General features: G+C 41.0%; 1 protein-coding gene across 1 annotated transcript in view; it reads left to right on the forward strand.

The window, feature by feature from the left end:
- Positions 1-20,139, forward strand: part of MYCBP2 (MYC binding protein 2) — a 419,800-nt gene that overhangs the window by 294,897 nt on the left and 104,764 nt on the right. Inside the window, exons 51-52 of the mRNA XM_065413662.1 lie at positions 4,283-4,399; positions 5,232-5,372. Of these exons, the coding sequence (XP_065269734.1) occupies positions 4,283-4,399; positions 5,232-5,372 (258 nt within the window). The remainder of the gene's footprint in view (positions 1-4,282; positions 4,400-5,231; positions 5,373-20,139) is intronic.

Raw genomic sequence — 20,139 nt, forward strand, 5'->3', positions numbered from 1 at the left:
CCCCCTTATCTTCCTCCCCATCACATCCATGAACTCTTAAGTATTCCATTATTTCTGGTGTAATGTTATACTTGTGGCTGCAAATGTGGCTACCAATCTAGCTGAAGAAATTCCAGCATCTGCCATGTTGTGAAGTGCACTGGAGATAAGCAATTCAGAGGGAGATGAGTGAGCGGGAAAAAGCAACTGTTCTAGATACCCAGTGGGGTAGGGAATGACCCTTGCTGTTGTCATGGATCATTTTTGACAAATGGTTGCTCAAACTAATATCCAAAGAACTTGCTCTGGACTTCATCTTGGATCCAATGAGGCAGATTCTGCAGAATTGAAAGCCACCAAGACAGCCCCAGAAATTTACAGATGTGCTCCTTCTCACATTTTATGTGCCACAGAGAGAAGCCTTTATACATCTTCATTTTAGCATTTTGTTTTGAGGTGTCCTCCATCTTTTTCATGGTTCTAAAGATATTAGGCAATCTGAATGGTTTGCCAAGCATTCAACAAGTGCATGAAATGTAATTAGTTGCAAATGCAGACCCTTTTATCAATCTTCATGACCCTGCCACTGGGAGAATTTAATTACTTCATTTCAGCTGAAGAGAGACACTTGTGTCTCATTTAGACTGAGTCAAGGGTTTCTTTAGAAAAGAATAAAATTTACAAAAATGACTGCAAGAGGTTTCAGAAGAAAAGGACAGATTACAGGGTGCTGACAGTAGTAAAGCATACTAATCTATATAGGGATGCATCCCTTCTGTATAGGGATTGATTTGCAGTCCTGACTTGTTTTTCGTGAGCAGATCACCCTTTTTGGCTGAGGAAATCTAGAGATTTATTTTGGACAAAGCAGTCCATTCTCAGTGGAAATCTTGCTTGGTCTAATTAACAGTAAAGAACTGGAACCAGAAAAGATTAAAATAAAATATTTTGCAGAAAAGCTATGGAATCTTCCAATTTCTTAACCAACATGACTAATCCTAAATGTACCTGAACCCAAAGCGGTTGAAACATGGGTGACAGAACATGATTCTGAATTCATTTTTCCTTTTCTAGTATTTAAAATGGAAGGTCCAGATTTCTATTCTAAATCTTTGTTAGTGAAGGTTGTGTCAGTTTCATCCAGTCCTTGACCATATGGATACTCAAAACAAGTACCTCTTTTCTATGATTGTGGTGGTGATCAGAGTAATTGAATAGGCAAGAAATTCCACACTACATTCCATCAAGGGAATCCGTAAGGACAGATGCAACCTGTGGATCCTGCTTCAGTATGTTTGGTGCAACCATGAGAAGAACAGTATCAGTAACTAACTGGATCTGAGGGCAGCCAAACTGGTACAGTAACATATTTTGATGATTGTGCACTCATGTAGGATACCAGAAAAGAGGAATAAGAAATCAGTTTCTAATATTGGAAGCAAGGAAATTCTCATCAGCAGAAAAACTTCTTATGCTAACTGTGTCACATCTAGAGGGAGCCCATGAGTTAAGGGGAATTGTAGCCTGAACAATAAGACCTTCTACTGGATATCCTCCATGCTGCAGGAACCTCAGGTAGACCTGTTTGTATCCGCCCCAAACAGGAAGTCAGGGAAATACTTGTCTAGAATGAGTAACAGCAGGGCTCTGGCAGTGGATGGTACACTATGACAGGTGTGGACGCCTCAACTGCTGTTCTCCCCCCCCCCCCCCCCCCCGAACTAGTTTATTTCCAAAGGTCTTATAAAAAAATATTGATATTCCTTGCCACACACTTGAGTTGGAGGCCATGGTTCTCCAAAAATAGACCAGATATTAGTTTGAGGACCGTTAAACTTGATGATCAGAACATACTTGTAGATAGGGATTGATTCACAGTCCAGACCTGTTTTTCATGAGCACATAAGCTTCTTTGGCTTAGGAAACCTAGAGCAGTTTTGGACAAAACATCAAAATATTTATAGCACCTTTTTACAAAACAAGCAAAAACTTTCATACTTGAGGATATGGCTTGGAATCAATATGGAACAAAACTCAATGAATTGACAATGTGCCTGACACTGTACTAGACACAAAATGGAGACGATCTAATGGAAACAGACAGATGGTGGGCTCCACTTGGAAGCCCAGGGCATGTCCACACTTACCAGGTATCGATGCTGCGGGGGTTGATTTAGTGGGTCTATTGAAGACCCACTAAATCGATCGCAGATCGCTCTCCCATCGACTCCGGTACTCCACTGGAACGAGAAGCATAAGGTAAGTTGACGGGAGAGTAGACACCACAGTAAGTCGACCTAAGCTACATCGCTGGAGTTGCGTAACTTAGGTTGACTTGCCCCCATAGTGTATACGAGGCCTCAGAGGAAGAAATAATTTGAGGATTTTTTGGACGGAGGGAAGAAGGGGTTATTGGAATATTTTATTTGGTTCACTTCTTGTGGGCTCCATGGAAGAAGTGACTGGTCAGAAATAACTTTTAAATTAAGAGAAGAGCTGTGGCTTGAGCACTGGTTGATGTAGAGGACATTCAGTACATAGGGGGCAGAGTGGGGGGAAAAGGAGACTAACAGAGCATTGTGGCTGGCATCATGGGCAAAGAGGAGGTCATTGCTGAATCAGTGGAGCCTTCTAATCTGTAGTATATTGTAGTTCCTTCAGTCTGTCAACAGTTCTAAACCTCATTTACTTCTAACTACAGTTAGAAACCCTGAAATTGGCTGCTGCAGGGAAAACAACCTCTCCTCAGTCATCTGCATATCTCTGAGCCATAGTGTTAAATCCATCATAGATTGTGTCTCCCTGGAACTAAAATCTGTAATTCCAAGATTTTACCCATCCACCATTTGAATCGTTGCACTCCTTCACTTTTTGGGTGCTAATACAGCAATCCTAGTTCCCATAGCTTTGGCAACAAGTTGGGGACGCTGTCAGTAGTGAATTAACACTGCATTTTAAGAAGATCAATGGTGTTATGAGAATTACAACTTAGGTCAACTTACAGCAGTGTCTACACCGAGCGTCTCCCGTAGACATCGCTTCGGTTCCTTGGGGAGGTGGAGTACAGACATCATCAGGAGAGCGCACTCCCATTGACTTAGCATGTCTTCACTAGACTCGCCAAATTGACACTGCTGCATTGATTGCAGCAGTGCCGATTTAGCTGGTAGTGTAGACATGGCCTTTGTGCTGCCTGCTGGAAGAGAGATCTTTCTTTAGATCCCTTGAGGGAGAGGATTGCTAATATGAACAAAATGCTAAATGTAGTATCTTGAAGTAAATAGATGTACAGAAAAGATGTAAGGATCATATTTTGCTTTAATTTATTACTATTTTCTATAAGGATTTTTTCAAATGAAAATGTTTGTAAAAAGCATTACAAATACTTTTAGGAACTTAATATAGTTTCTTTTAAAAAGAAGATTAATGCACTTCAGAAGGCTTAAATATCTTGAATACTTTTTTTCTTATCAACATGATTCAAAGGGTTAGTAAAGATTTTGTGTTACAGTATTGTCAGTTTTTACATGAAAAGTTTGTTGATGCTGGAAAACTTAGTTTTAAAATATAGATTGCAAGAGTGAGGAAGAACACATACTCCTTAGACTGTATGTATATCTTAAACCACTAAGCTTCAAGAGTTTAAATTCACCCAGCATAGGGCAGAAATCTGATAGTGGGGTAGGTTGGGAGAAGAATGGCAGTAAGAAGATTTGGGTGCAATAGGGACTATTGCAAATCAAAACAGCAATAAGGAGGGCCTGATGTAAACTTGCTATGAGGAAGGGATAAGCAACTGGATGGTTACGGCACAGATACAATGAGGGATAGCTACTGGCTTCAGATTGGTGTTTGAAACATTATTTAGCCAAATTTTGACAGATATCAATTAGAAACAATATTTCACCAAAGCTGTAATGTTGAGATGCTCCACCAAATAGAAACTATAGTGATCTTGGGCTGTACAGTTATTGCGGTTTATGGACCTGTAAAAAAAAAAAACCTAACATTGAAACTTTAAAGAAATAAAATGTGAAGATAATTCATAGAAATTTCTGATGTTCTTATGTTCATATAATAGATGTTGTTTTAGTTGAGCATAGTTTTGCTATAAGATTTTTTTTATCCGTTATAAATAAAAACGGAAGCTTTATACAGCAGCCATGGGAAACTAGCAACAAACTCTTGAGACTGCCATCTTATCACTGTAACATTTCAGAATCTGTTGAACCTATTTCTGTATACTCTTGAGAATTCTCTTCCAATTTTTTTCTTCCTTACTGTCTGCCTTTGCCTTTCTTAGGTTCGCAAATTTGTGGCCAAGGACAGTGCAGGGCTTCGTATCCGTAGCCACCCTTCCCTTCAGAGTGAGCAAATAGGCATAGTGAAAGTCAATGGATCCATCACTTTTATTGACGAGGTAATTCATAAGAAACTGCTGTTGGAAAAAAAAGGGGTGAAGATGTAAATAATCTATGTAAATAAATGATCTAATTTTCATGTATAGACATTGCCTTATCTGTAATTTAAACAAATGTGCATCAAATATTTAGATTTTTGTATTTTACATCAGTCCAGTTTTTCAAGATGTTATTTTACTTATTTTTATTATTTACTTTTTTTAAGACTCCTACAACAAACCTTGAGACTGCAGTCTGAAGAAGTGGAGTAGTAATAGTAAAAGCTCATTATGTTAAACGTTTGCTATGGTATCTCTAGGGATTGGCTGTTCTAACATTTAATCTATATATTAAACACTACATTAAAATTTTGAAGTTGTAGAAAGTATTTTCATGAATCTTTCATTTACATTTCTGAAAGATCATAACATTGTGAGTAATTGTGCATGTACTGTCCTTATAATGTAACTTCATATTTAACTGAAGTTATAAAAGCCAAGGTGGTGCTGATGCAACATAAAAGTGAAAGGTGGGGAGAAGTAATTTTTATGAGGAAAGGCCTGACTTTAATCCTTAATGAATTTTTCTAGTGGTTCTTTTTACTTTCGCCGCCTAGTACAAGTGACTTTCACAACTTAGCTTTTTAAAACGTATTCTTCATACTGCTTTGGCATTCTTTGCTGCTTTAAATTCCTCAACACTCTTCCCTATCTTTCCATGTCTCCTACCATAATAGCAAAGAGCTTATCTCTAATGTTACCATTGCTGCCTGGTCTGAAATCTTTTAGTCCTTGCTAGCTATGTATTAGTTGCAGGAAGGCATGGCTCGTTTTTGTTGCTTGTTTCCCATAGATCCACAATGATGATGGTGTATGGCTGAGACTGAATGATGAAACAATAAAGAAGTATGTTCCTAACATGAATGGTTACACTGAAGCCTGGTGCCTCTCTTTTAACCAGCATCTTGGCAAGAGCCTTCTGGTCCCTGTTGATGTAAGTAAAAGGTGCCTTTGAAGAATACTAGCAGTACACTCTGTCCTCATTACAAGGTTTTCTTTAATTAAGGCTGCAACTGTTCAGTCCTGAGGTAAACCACACTGTACTACATATTGCCTTATATTTGTTTGAATTCTTCAGGGCTACTGTGTAATGAGGGTGGAGTGTAGAAAGGTTAAGGCCCTTTATGCTAAACATTCTCTCCCCCCCCCCCCCCCAAAAAAAGAAACAAACAACAAAGCAGGGGCCATGACTATAATTTTGCACAGAGGATCAATCATATTAGAGAGTATGTGGTCTGCACCAATTGTTTTTTATACAAGTCTTAAACTTAATTATTCATAACACTGCCCATTGAGGCTGTGATTTGCACACATTAGCTTAATATTTATTTGTTTTATAGATGGGGAGGAGTTTTTCATTTCATGTTTGGGTCCTTTTAGTCTTTTTCAGAATATTATTACACCCATTTTATGGCAATGCAGTACAGTTGATAAGCCATCTCAGGTGAAATAGTGGTGTTACTGGGAGTAAAAATTTTACACTGTTGGAATGCTCTTTAGGTTCTACTACTTTTTCATTGATCAGTCTCTGTGGATTTCACAGTTGTCTTCACATTAGCCAGCAATGTTTCGCCATCAAAAGATTTTCCCAAAGTTTGAGGAAAAAAATCATGTTAATGAATTTATAATAGCAATAAGCAAAATGTAGATGTGTAGCTTTAAGAAGAAAAACACAAGCACTAGAACTTGAAAGTAGACAGTTCCTTCTCTTGCTTCATAGTATCTAAATGTATACATCCGTTACATCAGGAAACCAAAACCTTTAGATTTTTCCTTCTTGCCAATAAAATCATAGGTTGACAGAACATCACCTTTATTTTGGGATCTTTTCCAATAGAAATCATATCAATGGAAGTATCTGTAAACACACCGTCTTCTTCGAGTATATGTCCCTATGGGTGCCACTGTAGAATGTGCACTCACCTGGGTGCTCTCAGTCTGAGATTTAAATTAGTAGTATCCGTTCCTGTGCATACAACCTTGAGCTCCAGAGCGAGAGTTTATAGGGAGGAGAGGCCCTGCTGCCACTTCTGTACCTTCTCAGATGCCTGCAGCTTGAGACGAAGCAACTGTGGTGTCCACTGCTTCCTAGAAGCTTCTTCTCTTGCCTTTATTTTACTTTAGTATTTAGTTTTTACTTTAATATAGTTTTGGCTTGGGGTGTGGGGTGTGTTGCCACTCCTTCCCCTAATGTCCAGCTAGGACAGATTCCTCAGTCACTTTGCTCAGTGGCCTAACTTCGGGGGTATGCCGAAGGCCCCAGGATTCAAACCTTTCCAGTCTTGCTTTAGATGTTTCCCCTGGAGCAACAGACACTCCAGCTATCACTGGTGTCTCAGACATTCAAACATCCCATCCATGTGCAAGGTTGGCATGAGGTTTAAAAGCAGGTTTCTCAAAGAAAGAAGAGTGATGTTGGAATGTTCCCTAAGGACCACAGGCAGGGCCGGCTCTAGGTTTTTTGCTGCCCCAAGCAAAAAAATTTTTGGCTGCCCCCCACCCCAGCCCCGGGTTCCCCCCCTCCCCCCCCAACTGCACCCTCCTGCTGCCCCAGCCCTGGGTCACTGGTAACTCGCTCCCAGGGCGGGTCATTCAGCAGGAATTTTGGATGTGCACAGAACACAGACAGGATTGGTTCCCATATGGTTACAGAACTGCAGTAAAGTGGAACAATTTTCAGCTTGTGTGACTGGAGGATATCTGGATGCATATTATAAGACTGTCATAAATGAGGAAAAGTTGAGGTGCCTTTATTATTCTTTTGTTCCATTCTTTGTTTCTATGGGGAATGCACTATCACGGTCTTCCTTTTAAACAAATAAAACTAAAACTTAAAAAAAAAAAAAAAAAAAAGCAATGGCTGTTGAAAATAGCAATTCCAGTCCTAATAACCACTGGGAAGCATTTCTTGCTCAATTTATTCTACTTTTTCTACAGCAAGTTACAGTGGATCAGTATGTTTGATTTGGGGGAAATGAAGTAACAGCTGCCCAAATTGAGCTTGAGCACTCCTGAATTTTGAGGGTGTTCAAATCTGGAAGGCAGGTGCTAGATTCCCTTTCTGAATATTAGCTATATCTGGAGAGGAAAAGTCAATTTCTGCTTCCATGGCTCAGAAGTGGAAATCCTCCTAAGTGCCTGGTACTGTATCTAAAGCTGCCCAGGTCCAGAGCCTCCCCTCCCTTACTTTTCATTTTAAATTCTAGTGGGATCCACATACCTCCCTTGCTAGGCTTCAGATAGAGAGGTGCACCGTCCATTTAGTCCCCCCAATTCCTTCTTTGGGGGAGAGCCCAGGGCTGGGGCGGCAGGAGGTGCGGGTGGGGGGGAAGAGCCCAGGACTGGGGCAGCAGGAGGTGCGGGTGGGAGGAGAGCCCAGGGCTGGGGGAGCAGGGGAGTGCAGGTGGGGGCCAAAGCTGGGGCTGCAGGGGGTGTGGGCGGGGGAGAGCCCAGGGATGGGGTGGCAGGAGGTGCGGATGGGGGCCAGAGCTGGGGCGGCCGGGGATGCGGGGGGGGGGGGGGGAAGAGCCCAGGGCTGGGGCGGCAGGGGGCATGGGCGGGGGCGGCAGGTGGGGGCCAGAGCTGGAGTGGCAGTGGGTGCGGGGGGGGGGAAGAGCCCAGGGCTGGGGCGGCAAGAGTTGCGGGTGGGGGGAGAGCCCAGGGCTGGGGCAGCAGGGGAGTGCAGGTGGGGGCCAGAGCTGGGGCAGCAGGGGGTGTGGGTGGGGGGGGGGCGGCAAAAAACCTAGAGCTGGCTCTGTTCCTACCACTCACAGCAAGCTGCAGATTTGAGTTCCATACTCCTTTCCCACACCCTTTCCTGTTGCTAGTGGCCAAGGGAATGCTGGGAAATGTAGTTCTTTCCCTGCTCCAGGGCTGGCTCTATAGGCAGGGAGCTAACCAAGGAACTACAGCTCCCAGGGCCCCCTGTTGGTTCTAAGCTCCCATGCTGGATTCTTGCGCCCCTTGCAAATCTGCCGCCCCAAGCAACTGCTTGCTTTGCTGGTGTCTAGAGCCGGCCCTGACCACAGGGTCCCAATTCCCCCCTACTTTGGCCTCATCCTCTCAGGCTGTACAGGTGACCAAGGCTGCCTCAGACAGCACTATAAGAAAAGAGATCCTCATTCCCCTGAAAGCAAGTCCAGAAGAAGGAATAAGTCACCCCTTAGAATTGACTGCAGGGAGACGTCCTGTCCAATAATAGATACCATTAATATTTCAACAAACCCCAATGCCAAGGCATCAATACCACCTAAGATGATGTTCCACCCCAGTAAGTCTGCCAGTAAGAAGCACCATGAGGTACCATCCCCAGTATTGTTTGTGGCATCTTCCAGGCATTGAGACTGTGCTAAAATGAAAGGCTTCAAAAAGCCTAAGGCACTCGTATTGACATTCTCTTGGAGCTCTTATTGAACCTCTGCTCCCTCTCCAATACTATCCTCTTTGGGTTGTATGCATTCAGAGCATAGAGATATGATTTTAATCGCCACTTTGGTGCCGTCTTCGATGCCAGCTTGGTTACTGTCCCTGCCTAGGGTCCGGTACCACTCCCAGTTCTGACTATCCACTACCATAGCCCTCTAACACCCTCATGAGATTCCTCTCTCATGAGAATCAGTTAATCTCCGAGGACCCAGAGTCCTCCCTTAAGGGCCACCAAGAGACTCTTCCCTCCAGTACTGCTACGCTCTCAGTCATCAACCCCTTACACCTGACAGCAGGAGCCAACCTTCCAGTACCGATCCATCCTTCAGTTTGTCTATCACCTTCTTGGCCTCCGTTACTGGCCCCAGCACCAATACCTAGGGGTCTTGCCTTTGGACTCAGAAATTTTGTTGCAAAGCTTTAACTCACTACCTTACCACCCTATGCCTCTTGAAGTGTACTGCAAGGAGGACTCATTAGAACCCATAAGATGCCCCAGGCATTCAAAACATGAATACCCCGGGGTCCCTTCCCTTACCTGGCAGCACTATGAGGCTATTGGAATTTCTTAGCCCCTTATGGGGCCCGGAAGAGGCCATTTTTGCAATACCTGTCGGTGCCATAACCACAACTGGCACCACAAGTGCAGTCACTGGTATCATGTCTCCCTAACACAAGAAGTAGTATAGGAGGAACAACAGCTACCAATGGAAGAGACATTTCCATCACGCAAGTCCTCCTTCTCCCAAGATGAGGTGTTAATACCATGCCACCACTTTCCTATGCAGTCGATTTTAGTCTTGTAGACACCATCTTTAGGATTCGCATGTCTGTGATAAGTTCCCAAGAAATAAAGTGGATAGTGGTGCCCGAAGGAAGATGGGGATGGTGGGTTTGATCAGCAGATCCACAGGAGGGGGGTGTTTGTGACACTTGTCTAGGTTGTCAAAAGGAAGTCATAGGTAGGGAGGTCTCCATTCTTTCTGCAACTCTCCTCCCCTTCCCTCTGCAGGGACCCCTCTCAGAGGGTCTCTTAAAGCAGGAGTCCATTCCCTCCTGTGTCTGGATACAACAGAGCTGGTTCTCCCAACATTTGTCAGAAGAAGGTCCCCAAAAGAAACAGTGACTGGAGGCCAATCTTGGACCACAGAAACCTGAACACCTACATTCTTTCACAGCATTTCAGAATGGTGACTCTGACTACAGTAATCCCACCCCAAAATTAGAGCAATTCATTTGTTGCCCTTGATCTTCAGGACGCGTATTTTCATGTTGCTATGCACCCCTCCCGTAAATACTTTCTGTGCTTTGGCATAGGCAGAGAACATTATCAGTATTGGTTCCTTCCCTTCAACCTCTCTGTGGCACCATGGGTCTTTACAAAGATCCTCTTGTTTGTCATGGCTCACCTGCATCGGAGGGATATAGCAATCTTTCTCTGTCTGAACGATTGGCTCCTCAAGGGCCACCCCACAACAGTTGACAGCCAAGAAGGTCCTAGCCCTGTTTCAGTCCATGGGCCTATGCACCAACCTTGGAAAATCCACACCTTCAGCGAATAGATTTCATTGGAGATACTCTAGACTCTCTAACTACTAGAGCCGGTCTACCCCAGGACAAGTTCTCCACCATGTCTGCACTGAACATGTGACAGAGTCTGCCGAGACTCATCAAGCCCTCAGACCGCTACCCCTTCCTACTTATTCACGTGGGCAGCAACCATACTACCAAGAATGACCTAGAGTGGTTCACTGCAGGCTTTGTGGCTCTGGGAAGAAGGATAAGAGAGTTTGGGGTGCAAGTGGTGGTCTTGTCCATCCTCCCTATTGAAGGAAAAGGCCTGGGGTAGGACTGTCGAATCATGGAAGTAAATGCATGACTACGCAGGTGGTGTTGGTGAGAGGGCTTTGGCTTCTTCGACAACAAGCTCATGTTCCAGGAAAGAGGGCTCCTGTGCTGGGATGGGCTCCATCTATCAAATACTAGGAAGAGCATCTTTGGACATCGTCTGGCTAACCTGACAAGGAGAGCTTTAAACTTTAAAAAGGGCCTATTGGGGATGGTGACAAAAATCCAGCCAATACGCATCTAGGCTCAAGTAATGAAGACAAGGGGAAGAGGCTAATTTTTGGAGAAGGCATTAGAAAACACAACTACATTAAAAAGGCAAGACAAAAAGTAACAGGGCAGTCCACAAAATATCTTTGATGCCTATATAAAAAGTGGAAGTTAAATCCTAGTGAGGTAAATAAATAAAAGGAGCATAAACTCTGGAAAACGAACTGTAAAAATATAATTAAGAAGGCCAAAAATTTGAAGAACAGCTAGCCAAAGACTCAAAAAGTAATAGCAAAAAATGTTTTTAAGTACGACAGAAGCAGGAAGCCTGCTAAACAACCAGTAGGGTCACTGGATGATCAAGATGCTAAAGGAGCACTGAAGGATGATAAGGCCATTGTGGAGAAACTAAATGAATTCTTTGCATCGGTCTTCACGACTGAGGATGAGAGGGAGATTCCCAAACCTGAGCCATTCTTTTTAGGTGACAAATCTGAGGAACGGTCCCAGATTGAGGTGACATTAGAAGAGGGGGGGAGGGATAGCTCAGTGGTTTGAGCATTGGCCTGCTAAACCCAGGGTTGTGAGTTCAATCCTTGAGGGGGCCACTTGGGGATCTGGGGCAAAATCAGTACTTGGTCCTGCTAGTGAAGGCAGGGGGCTGGACTCGATGACCTTTCAAGGTCCCTTCCAGTTCTAGGAGATGGGATATCTCCATTAATTATTATTTATTATTATTATAGGTTTTGGAACAAATTGATAAATTAAACAGTAATAAGTCACCAGGTCGAGATGATATTCACCCAAGAGTTCTGAAGAAACTCAAATGTGAAATTGCATAACTATTAACTGTAGTCTGTAACTTATCATTTAAATCAGCTTCGGTGCCAAATGACTTGGAGGATAGCTATCCGTTCAATGTGCAGCAGCAGTCAAAAAAGCTAATAGAAAGTTAGGAACCACTAAGAAAGGGATAGATAAGACAGTAAATGTCATAATGCCACTATATAAATCTGTGGTACACCCACACCTTGAATACTCCATGCAGTTTTGGTTGCCCCATCTGAAAAAAGATATATTAGAAATGAAAAAGGTACAAAGAAGGGCCACAAAAATGAGTAGGGGTATGAAACAACTTCCATTTGAGGAGAAATTGAAAAGACTGGGACTGTTCAGCTTGGAAAAGAGATGACTAAGGCGACTAAGAGATGACAGAAGTTTATAAAATCATGAATGGTATGGAGAAAGTGAATGACGTGTTGTTTACTCCTTCATGTAACATAAGAATCGGGGATCATCAATGAAATTAATAGGCTGCAGGTTTAACACAAATGTAAGGGAATATTTCTTCACACAATGCATAGTCAAACTGTGGAACTTATTGCTGGGGAATGTTGTGAAGGCCAAAAGTATAACTGAGTTCCAAAAAGAACTAAGTAAGTTCATGGAGGATGGATCCATCAATGGCTATTAGCCGAGATGGTCAGGGATGCAACCCCATGCTCCAGGTTCCTCTAAGCCTCTGACTGTCAGTTGTTGATAGGGGATGGTTTACTTGACTATTTATCTGTTCTGTTCATTCCCTTTCAAGTATCTGGCATTGGTTACTGTTGGAAGACAGGAAACTGGGCAGGAGGGACCATTGGTCTGACGCAGTATGGCCATTCTTAGGTTCTTATATTAGCCCAATTGTTTGACAAAATAATGATGGAATGAATTCCACTCAGCAGTCCCTTTTGGGGTCCTTAAAGAGAGTTCAGGAAGGAAATAGGAAATACAGGCAGAGGCTCCTGAAGCAAGCAAGCTTCACCATCATGTCTGCCACCCCCACTGTCTCCTGGGACTCCAGCCTTCGTCATTCTAATTTTGAGAGATGTCTGATCAGGCCAGAGAGAGGTAACCAAATATCATCACCACCTCTGCTACCTCCAGCTGAATTCCCAACACCATCTGGGATAAAAGAGAATTTAACCTTAACAACAACAGCTCCAGCTCATCTCAGCTAATTTCTTCTCTTTTCCCCAAAAGGATATTTATTACCATCTTTAATTCTGTCTAAGAGACTGTCAGATAAGGGGGTTATCCTTCTAAGAATTCTCTCCACTAAAGGGAAAGGGAACAAGGGATGTTAAAATGAAATCTTATTTTATACTGTACATTTCAAATGTGGTAACTGTTTTTCCTTCTTTATCTTTAATAAAAGGTTAACAGGATGTTTAATTATTCATTTGCCATGGTGTTAAGGCTGAGGTCTCTGTATAACAAACCCCGAACCTTATTTAACACTGTTTAATGTTGGACAGTGTGACTGGGTTATATTAACATCTTTAGCCCATATATTCCATCTAAATTAATACAACAGATCCCGGTCCTTATGCATTGTCACTAGAACTATGGAAATCGTAGATTGCCCACCACATAGAGATCTCCAGTTAACCTACCAGACCTCCAAAACACTGTGGCAGATTCCTTGAGCAGGAACTTCCATCAGAACCACTTGAGGGAGCTCAACAAATTGTTTTTTCATAGCATCTGCCAAACATGGGGCCACCTTAGAGTGGATCTCTTTGCAAATCCAACAAATGTGAAATACCAAATCTTCTGCACCATTGGGGTAGGCAGCTGCAGTTCTTTAGGGGACCTTCTCCTACTTCCCTGGCTCCTCCTCCTTCTCTACACTTACCATCCAATACCCACTAATTGTCAAGACCTTAATCAAATTGAGGCAGGAGCAGGCAAGGGCCATGTTAATAGCACCTTCATGGCCAAGACACGTGTGGTATTCGGATCTACTTCATTTGTCTGTGACGATGCCTCGACGCCTCCCTGTGAGATCAGATGTCCTGACACAGAACTCCGACACCCTGAGTCATCCCAGCCTCATGTCACTGAGCCTTAAGGCCTGGCTCCTTGATAGTTTTCTCGTTTAGAGTTAGGCTGCTTGGCAGAAATCCAGGCTGTACTTTTGAGCACTCGGATGACTCCCACATATAAAATTTATGGTAGAAGTGGAAACGCTTCCTTTTCTGGTGCTCCTGCCATGATGTATCTGTTTCTGAAGTTTCTGGAAGATCCTTGATTACCTGCTGAAATTAAAAACACACAGACTGTCAGTGAGCTTTGGTAAGGTATACCTGGTAGCTGTATGCCTTCCATTTCCCTATTGAGGGCCTTTTGGCTTTGCCCACCCTACCACAGCAAGATGTATTAAGGACTTATCTAATTTATTTTCTTGTGTCTGGAACCCCATACCTCCATGGGACCTCAGTCTAATCCTCAACGTGTTAAGAAACCCCCTAGTCAAGCCTATTAGTACCTGTTTATTCCTTCATCTCTCTCTGAAGACTTTATTCCTGGTAGCTATCACCTCAGTCAGAAGGATAGGAGAACTCAGGGAGTTGGTGGCCAAGCCACCATATACTATCTTCTGCTGTGCCACCATCCTCAGTTTCTGCTGAAGTTCTCATCAGATATTCCTATCAATCAGGATAGCCATTTGCTGTTATTTTACCCTAAGTCCAGTGTCTCAAGAGAACAGGCTAGTGTCCACACTTAGATATTACAAAATCACTTGCCTTTGATCTGGACAGGCAAAGAACCTTTAGGGCTTTGCCCAGACTATTTGTATCCTTTGCTGAAAGAATGAAGGGACAGTCAGTTTCCACACAGCGTGGGTTTCGGATTGCAACCTGGCCTACTATGAAGCTACTGGGATGTGGTCCCCTCTCCTAGAGTGACAGCCCACTCTACCAGAGCTCAGTCCACATCTATAGTCATTCTTAAGGACAATCCCATACTGGAAATTTACAGGGCCGCAACCTGGTCCTCAGTTCACACATTCTCCAAACTTTATGCTATCCTACCTGCATCAAAGACAGAAGCAACTTTTGGTGATGCTGTCGTCCGAACCATGTTGGATCTGCCTCCTCAACACCCAACTCCATTTGCATTATTGCTTGGGAGTCTCCTACAGTGGAGCAACCCATAGGTACATATAATTGAAGAAGGATGAGAGATTACTTACCTGCACAGTAACTTGAGTTTTTCGAGATGTTGGGTGTTCCATCTCCATCATTCCTTTTCCTCTGCTGCAGAGTATTCTAGGCTCTATAGTTAAGAAACTGGAGCAGTAGTGGGTCCACTCCTCTCTGTACACCCTTGCTCTAGAGCACAGGGTTGAATAGTACACAGGTGGGGACCCATAGATGCTGCTAATTTAAATTTCCAGCTGAGAGCACACAGGCACGCACACATCCTACAGCTGCATACCCATAGGGACAAAACATCTCAAAACGCAAGTTACTGTGCAGGTAAGTAACTTGTTCTCTCCCAACAGTCCACTGCCTGACACTATGGTAACAGGCATAGTGAATTACATTGATTCAGAATCCATAGAAGTAAAATATTTGGAAACTATCATTTTAAGACTTATTCAAAAGCTAACCCACATTACTTTTAACCTTAAAAAGTGGTTCTATACTTCTACTCAATTAGTTCAGTACTTAATACTATGAAATACAACTATCTCCACAGGATTTCGTGTTAATCACCCATAGTGAGGGAGTTGATGATATTATTTATAATTTATTATTAAGGCCCTACTTAATTCACAATATTGCAGACCCTGCAATATTAGGCTTCCACTGCAATTTCGACAGCGGGAACCCCGCTGTGCCCAGTGCTGACGGAGCCCTGGCTGCCCCAACAGTGGGAGCCCCGAATGTCAGCCTCGGGCAGCTGCTGTCAGCCCCAGGCGGCAAACAGCGGGAGCTCCCCTCTCAGCCCCCAGGTGGCTGACAATGGGCTGCCAACAGCAGGAGCTTCCACTCTCAGCCCCTGGCGGCCCACAGCAGAAAATCACGGAAAAGTAATAATGGACCTTATTACCGCAAATAATAAGGTACGTTATTACTTTTCTGCGACTTTCCATGGCTTGTCCACAACCACAAATTTTGGACAATCATCACGTGATTCAAATAGGGTCTTATTTATTATTAATTAATAGTGTTTATAATTTCTCTGTAAAACAGTCTTCAGTTTATAAGTTATTTTGCATCACTGGAAAAGTAGGCATTTATATCAGCAAGTTCCGGCTTGTCAGTATTTGTCAGATAGTTCAAGACCGTTTTCTATTACAGCAAAGTTGCTTTCCTTCCTTGGTAGAATGTACACTGTGTTAACTCTCAAAAGAAGTGATTCACCAAAGAGGATTAATGTCACTGCTATCACAATAAAATATTCAGAGTTGAATGAACATGTCAAAAACAATGGAACATGAAAAATTAAGGACCATCAAATTATGTTTAAGGTTACTTACTCATAAAATTCATGGCAAATAGAAACATTCATGCAATTGAAAGTTGAGATGAAATATATTTGGTAAACTTTCTATGATAGAGGACTGTGGACTCATTTTGATGCCATTTGAGCTCTGGTGATAAGGGAATTAATGATTTTTAATTTTTTAAATAATTTTAAACATGAAGCTAATATTTTCCTCTAGTTGGTTATTTGGAGAGTGTTTTGGTGAAAAGTTGAATCATGCATCATCACTTGATAGTGTAGGACTCTTCTTGATTTCCTTTAGGGGATTGTTCCAGAGACAAGGGACTATTTTAAGAAGGTTCTATCCTCCCATTCCTTTGAGTTTGTGTGTGGTTTTTGTTAAATGAGAGTGAACTGGATTATCATAGCAGTCATGGCAGACTTTGGAAAGGCTCGCAGTTTTGGAGACACATTTAAACTTTATAGTATCAGAAGACCAAATTCTAGATCACTATGTACATCCTTATGTACTACTGAATGCAGAGCAAAGGAATTTGCAGAGCACTGGGATAATTTTCTCTTAGCCTTTTCCTGCTTGGTTGGCCCATGATATACCATTTTCAGCTTCTTTGTGAACATGACTAAATTTAAGAATGAATTGTTACATACTACCTATTTAGTGGAGAGTTAATTCTGTACTGCATGTTGTAAGTGCAGTATAGCCAAGTTGATGCTGGGTGAACCTTTACTTCTGAAATTCTTCCTTTTATGTTTAAATTCTTTATCCTAATATTGGATATTTTTAATTGAATTTATAGATGATGTAACTGTATATGTGAAAAGATTGCTTTCCTGTGTGCTCTAAAACGAAGTCCTCATTCACTACTTAGAGTGAAAATTCATCCCCACCCTAGGGTTTGACTCTGTTAAGCAAATAGAAGACTTGGATTAGACTTTAACTCCCATGATTTGACTGATTTTAGCATTTCTTGCTCAGGGCTACTCATGCCATACAATAATATCGAACTACTGCATGCTGTGGGATATTGACTTGTGAAATTTCATTTTTTAAAATGTCATTTTAAAATTATAGAGAGAAAAAAATTCTGTAAAGTTTTTAAAATCTGTACAGGTATTACGTTTAAAAAATGTAATTAACATGTTTTGACGATGGGGAGATAAGTCATTCTGGGCTAAGATTTATTTATGCCAAATTTCAGTTTGGAGAGAATTTTCATACATCTTCAAAACATAGAAAATGGGATTTGGACTAGAAACAGCAACACATTTGGTTGAAGAACAGTATTGTAATTGGTGACACTATTATGTTGCACATTTCAATTAAAAGATTCAGTTTAGGGGCAGAAGTAGTTAAAGCAGAGAATCTGGAATTCATGAGGCCATGGTTCTATTCCAGGCTCTGGCCCAAGTGGATTGTGGTCTTGGACAAATTACTTAATCTCCCTGTACGTTGGTTTTCTCATTGTAAAATGGTTATAATATCTCATTCATATGGATGTTCAGAAAGGATTTGGAGGCCCTCTTATAGAAGATGCTACATAAATACAAAGTATTACTAATAACAAAAAGATATATGAACCATTGAACAATATGTAATGGGGAGAAATTTAGGTTTCTCTTGTGAGAAACTAGATTAATATAATTTTCAAGTGTGGTTCTGCTCTAAAGAGTGATACTGTGTTTGTGTATCTCTCAATTACTTAATTTCAAATTTCATTTGTTAACGAGAAAAACTATCTTCTGCAAGCCAGACATTGCTCTGTTACACTTGTGCCCGTTGTAAGCCAATAGGTTCGTATAGGTGTCCCTGCAGGAAGAATTTGGCCTCCTGAACCTTTACTGTAGTGGCAGGGCATAAGAAGAAAAGAATCCAGTATAACTTCCAGATCACAGGTTTAATTGGCAGAGTTTAGTGTGGGGGGGGAAGTATCTTGTAATCTGAGGGAATTTGATATGAAATCATTGAAACACAATAAAAATTGATTCCCAGTATGTCATTTTAGAGTTGTTTTCACAGTAAAAGCACACTCTAAGATAGAAAAATGATTGCAACACTGTGCTTCAGAAAATTCAAATTAATTAAAATTGTTAAACTCTCCCCAAATTCTCTACTAAAATGTTGTTGTTTAAGTAATTTGCATTTAAAATATTTTCAAATCTTAATGAAAAAATTGTGTGTAAAGAATGAGATTTTTTGTTGAAAAATTGGTTTGCAAAGGAAAAAATAGGAATTGAGAGTCTACAAATGGCAGCCGAAGGGCTAAAATTTGCTGGTCTGTCAATCTAATTTTTTTTTTTCTTCAAAATGGAAACATTGTTTTCAATCTGGCAAAATTTTATTTGGCGTTTTTAAACCAACATACACATGCATGTACATTCCTTTAAACTGGCATTCAGCATATTATAAGCCATAAATTTAGCATATTCATTGTTGCACAGCCATTATATTGCTTTTTTTCCTGCTGATAATTTCGTGTTTATTGCATTCACATACAGCTTTATAACACAAAAATAATAATACGCAACTTCGAAAGAGAGCACCAGAAAAATCATTTTTGATGTTGTTTTATGTACGGAAAGTCTGCATTTCTCTGTTAAGAATAGACATTGAGAATAAATGGCAAAATTAGACATTCAATCTGTTAATATAAATTGAATAAATTGAATTAAAAAATAAACTGATCAGACAAATATAGGCTTTAATAGTTCTCTTAGATTTATGCCAAAAGTCTGGGTCTATATTTCATCTTTCTACCTTAACAGGAAGGACATCAGCCACCTTGTTTGTGTATAAATGTGCCTGTTCCAGCACTACATGAATATAATGTATTCTGAAAAGGTGTCAGAATTAGTATTGTTCTGTTCTAGTTTTTTAATTTTTCATATTAGTAAAACTTGATCTGTGTTTGAGATGGTTTATTTTAGGGTTTTTTTTTTTTTTTTTTTTTGCTTACATTGTTTTTAACATATGTACAACCTTGGAAAAGCAATGTATGGAAAAACTTGTCAGAAGCTTTCTGTATGACTTTTTTTTTTTTTAATCTAAGACAGTTCATTACTTCTCCTATATACCATTGTTAAACTGTAATATGACTGCTGTTCAAGGATTTCATTAAATTTCCTTGTCAAAATAGGCCTAGGAAACATGATTTTAATAATAAGCATGTTTTGTTAGATTCATTTTGATGATAGTTAATTAACACTCTGCATTAAATAGAGATGAAATTTTGCTTGCATATGACAGGAGCAGGGAGAGTTTCTTTGAAGTGGAAAGAAATAAAGTTTGTATTTTAAAGTGAGAATAGGTTGTTTTATTTTTCCCCCCGAAGATTAATGAATATTTTCCTAGCTGCATTGTGAAAGTTATTTAAAATGTACAGTAGAACCTCACTAATACCTACTGAATGGGACAGCAATTGCAGCTTGCTAAAACTCATTCATTTATTTTAGAATGCATTTATTTTATTGTATTTTATAATGTACTAGTAAATGTATATTTTGTACTACTAATAAATTCTTAGTGATAATCCCTCCTATTGCATTCTAGTTTAGTTTTTCTTCTGGTATAACGGGGAGAGGATACTATTTTTGTATGCAAATTTTAGGTGTGCATACTAGTGAGGTTGTACTGTATGGCAATAATTTTTTTTCCAACTTTTTTTGAAGACAGCTTAATACTTTATATATCTTTCCTGTTATGAATTGGGTGGCTGAAAGTCCACATTCAACCATGTCACATTAATTCACTCAAATAATCTTTAGAAAGCAGCAGACTCTCTTGTCATAAAACACATCTGGCTTGCACTGGAACATATATTGTTTCACTGTGACAGGAGTGTGGGGTTTGTCTTGCACAAGTCTCAAGCTTTAACAGATGTCTGGCTCTTATTTCAGTAAATGGCATGACACACTACATCCGTTTAGAGCTTTTG

Source organism: Emys orbicularis, chromosome 1 (genome assembly GCF_028017835.1).
Source record: "Emys orbicularis isolate rEmyOrb1 chromosome 1, rEmyOrb1.hap1, whole genome shotgun sequence".
NCBI classification, from domain to species: domain Eukaryota; kingdom Metazoa; phylum Chordata; order Testudines; family Emydidae; genus Emys; species Emys orbicularis.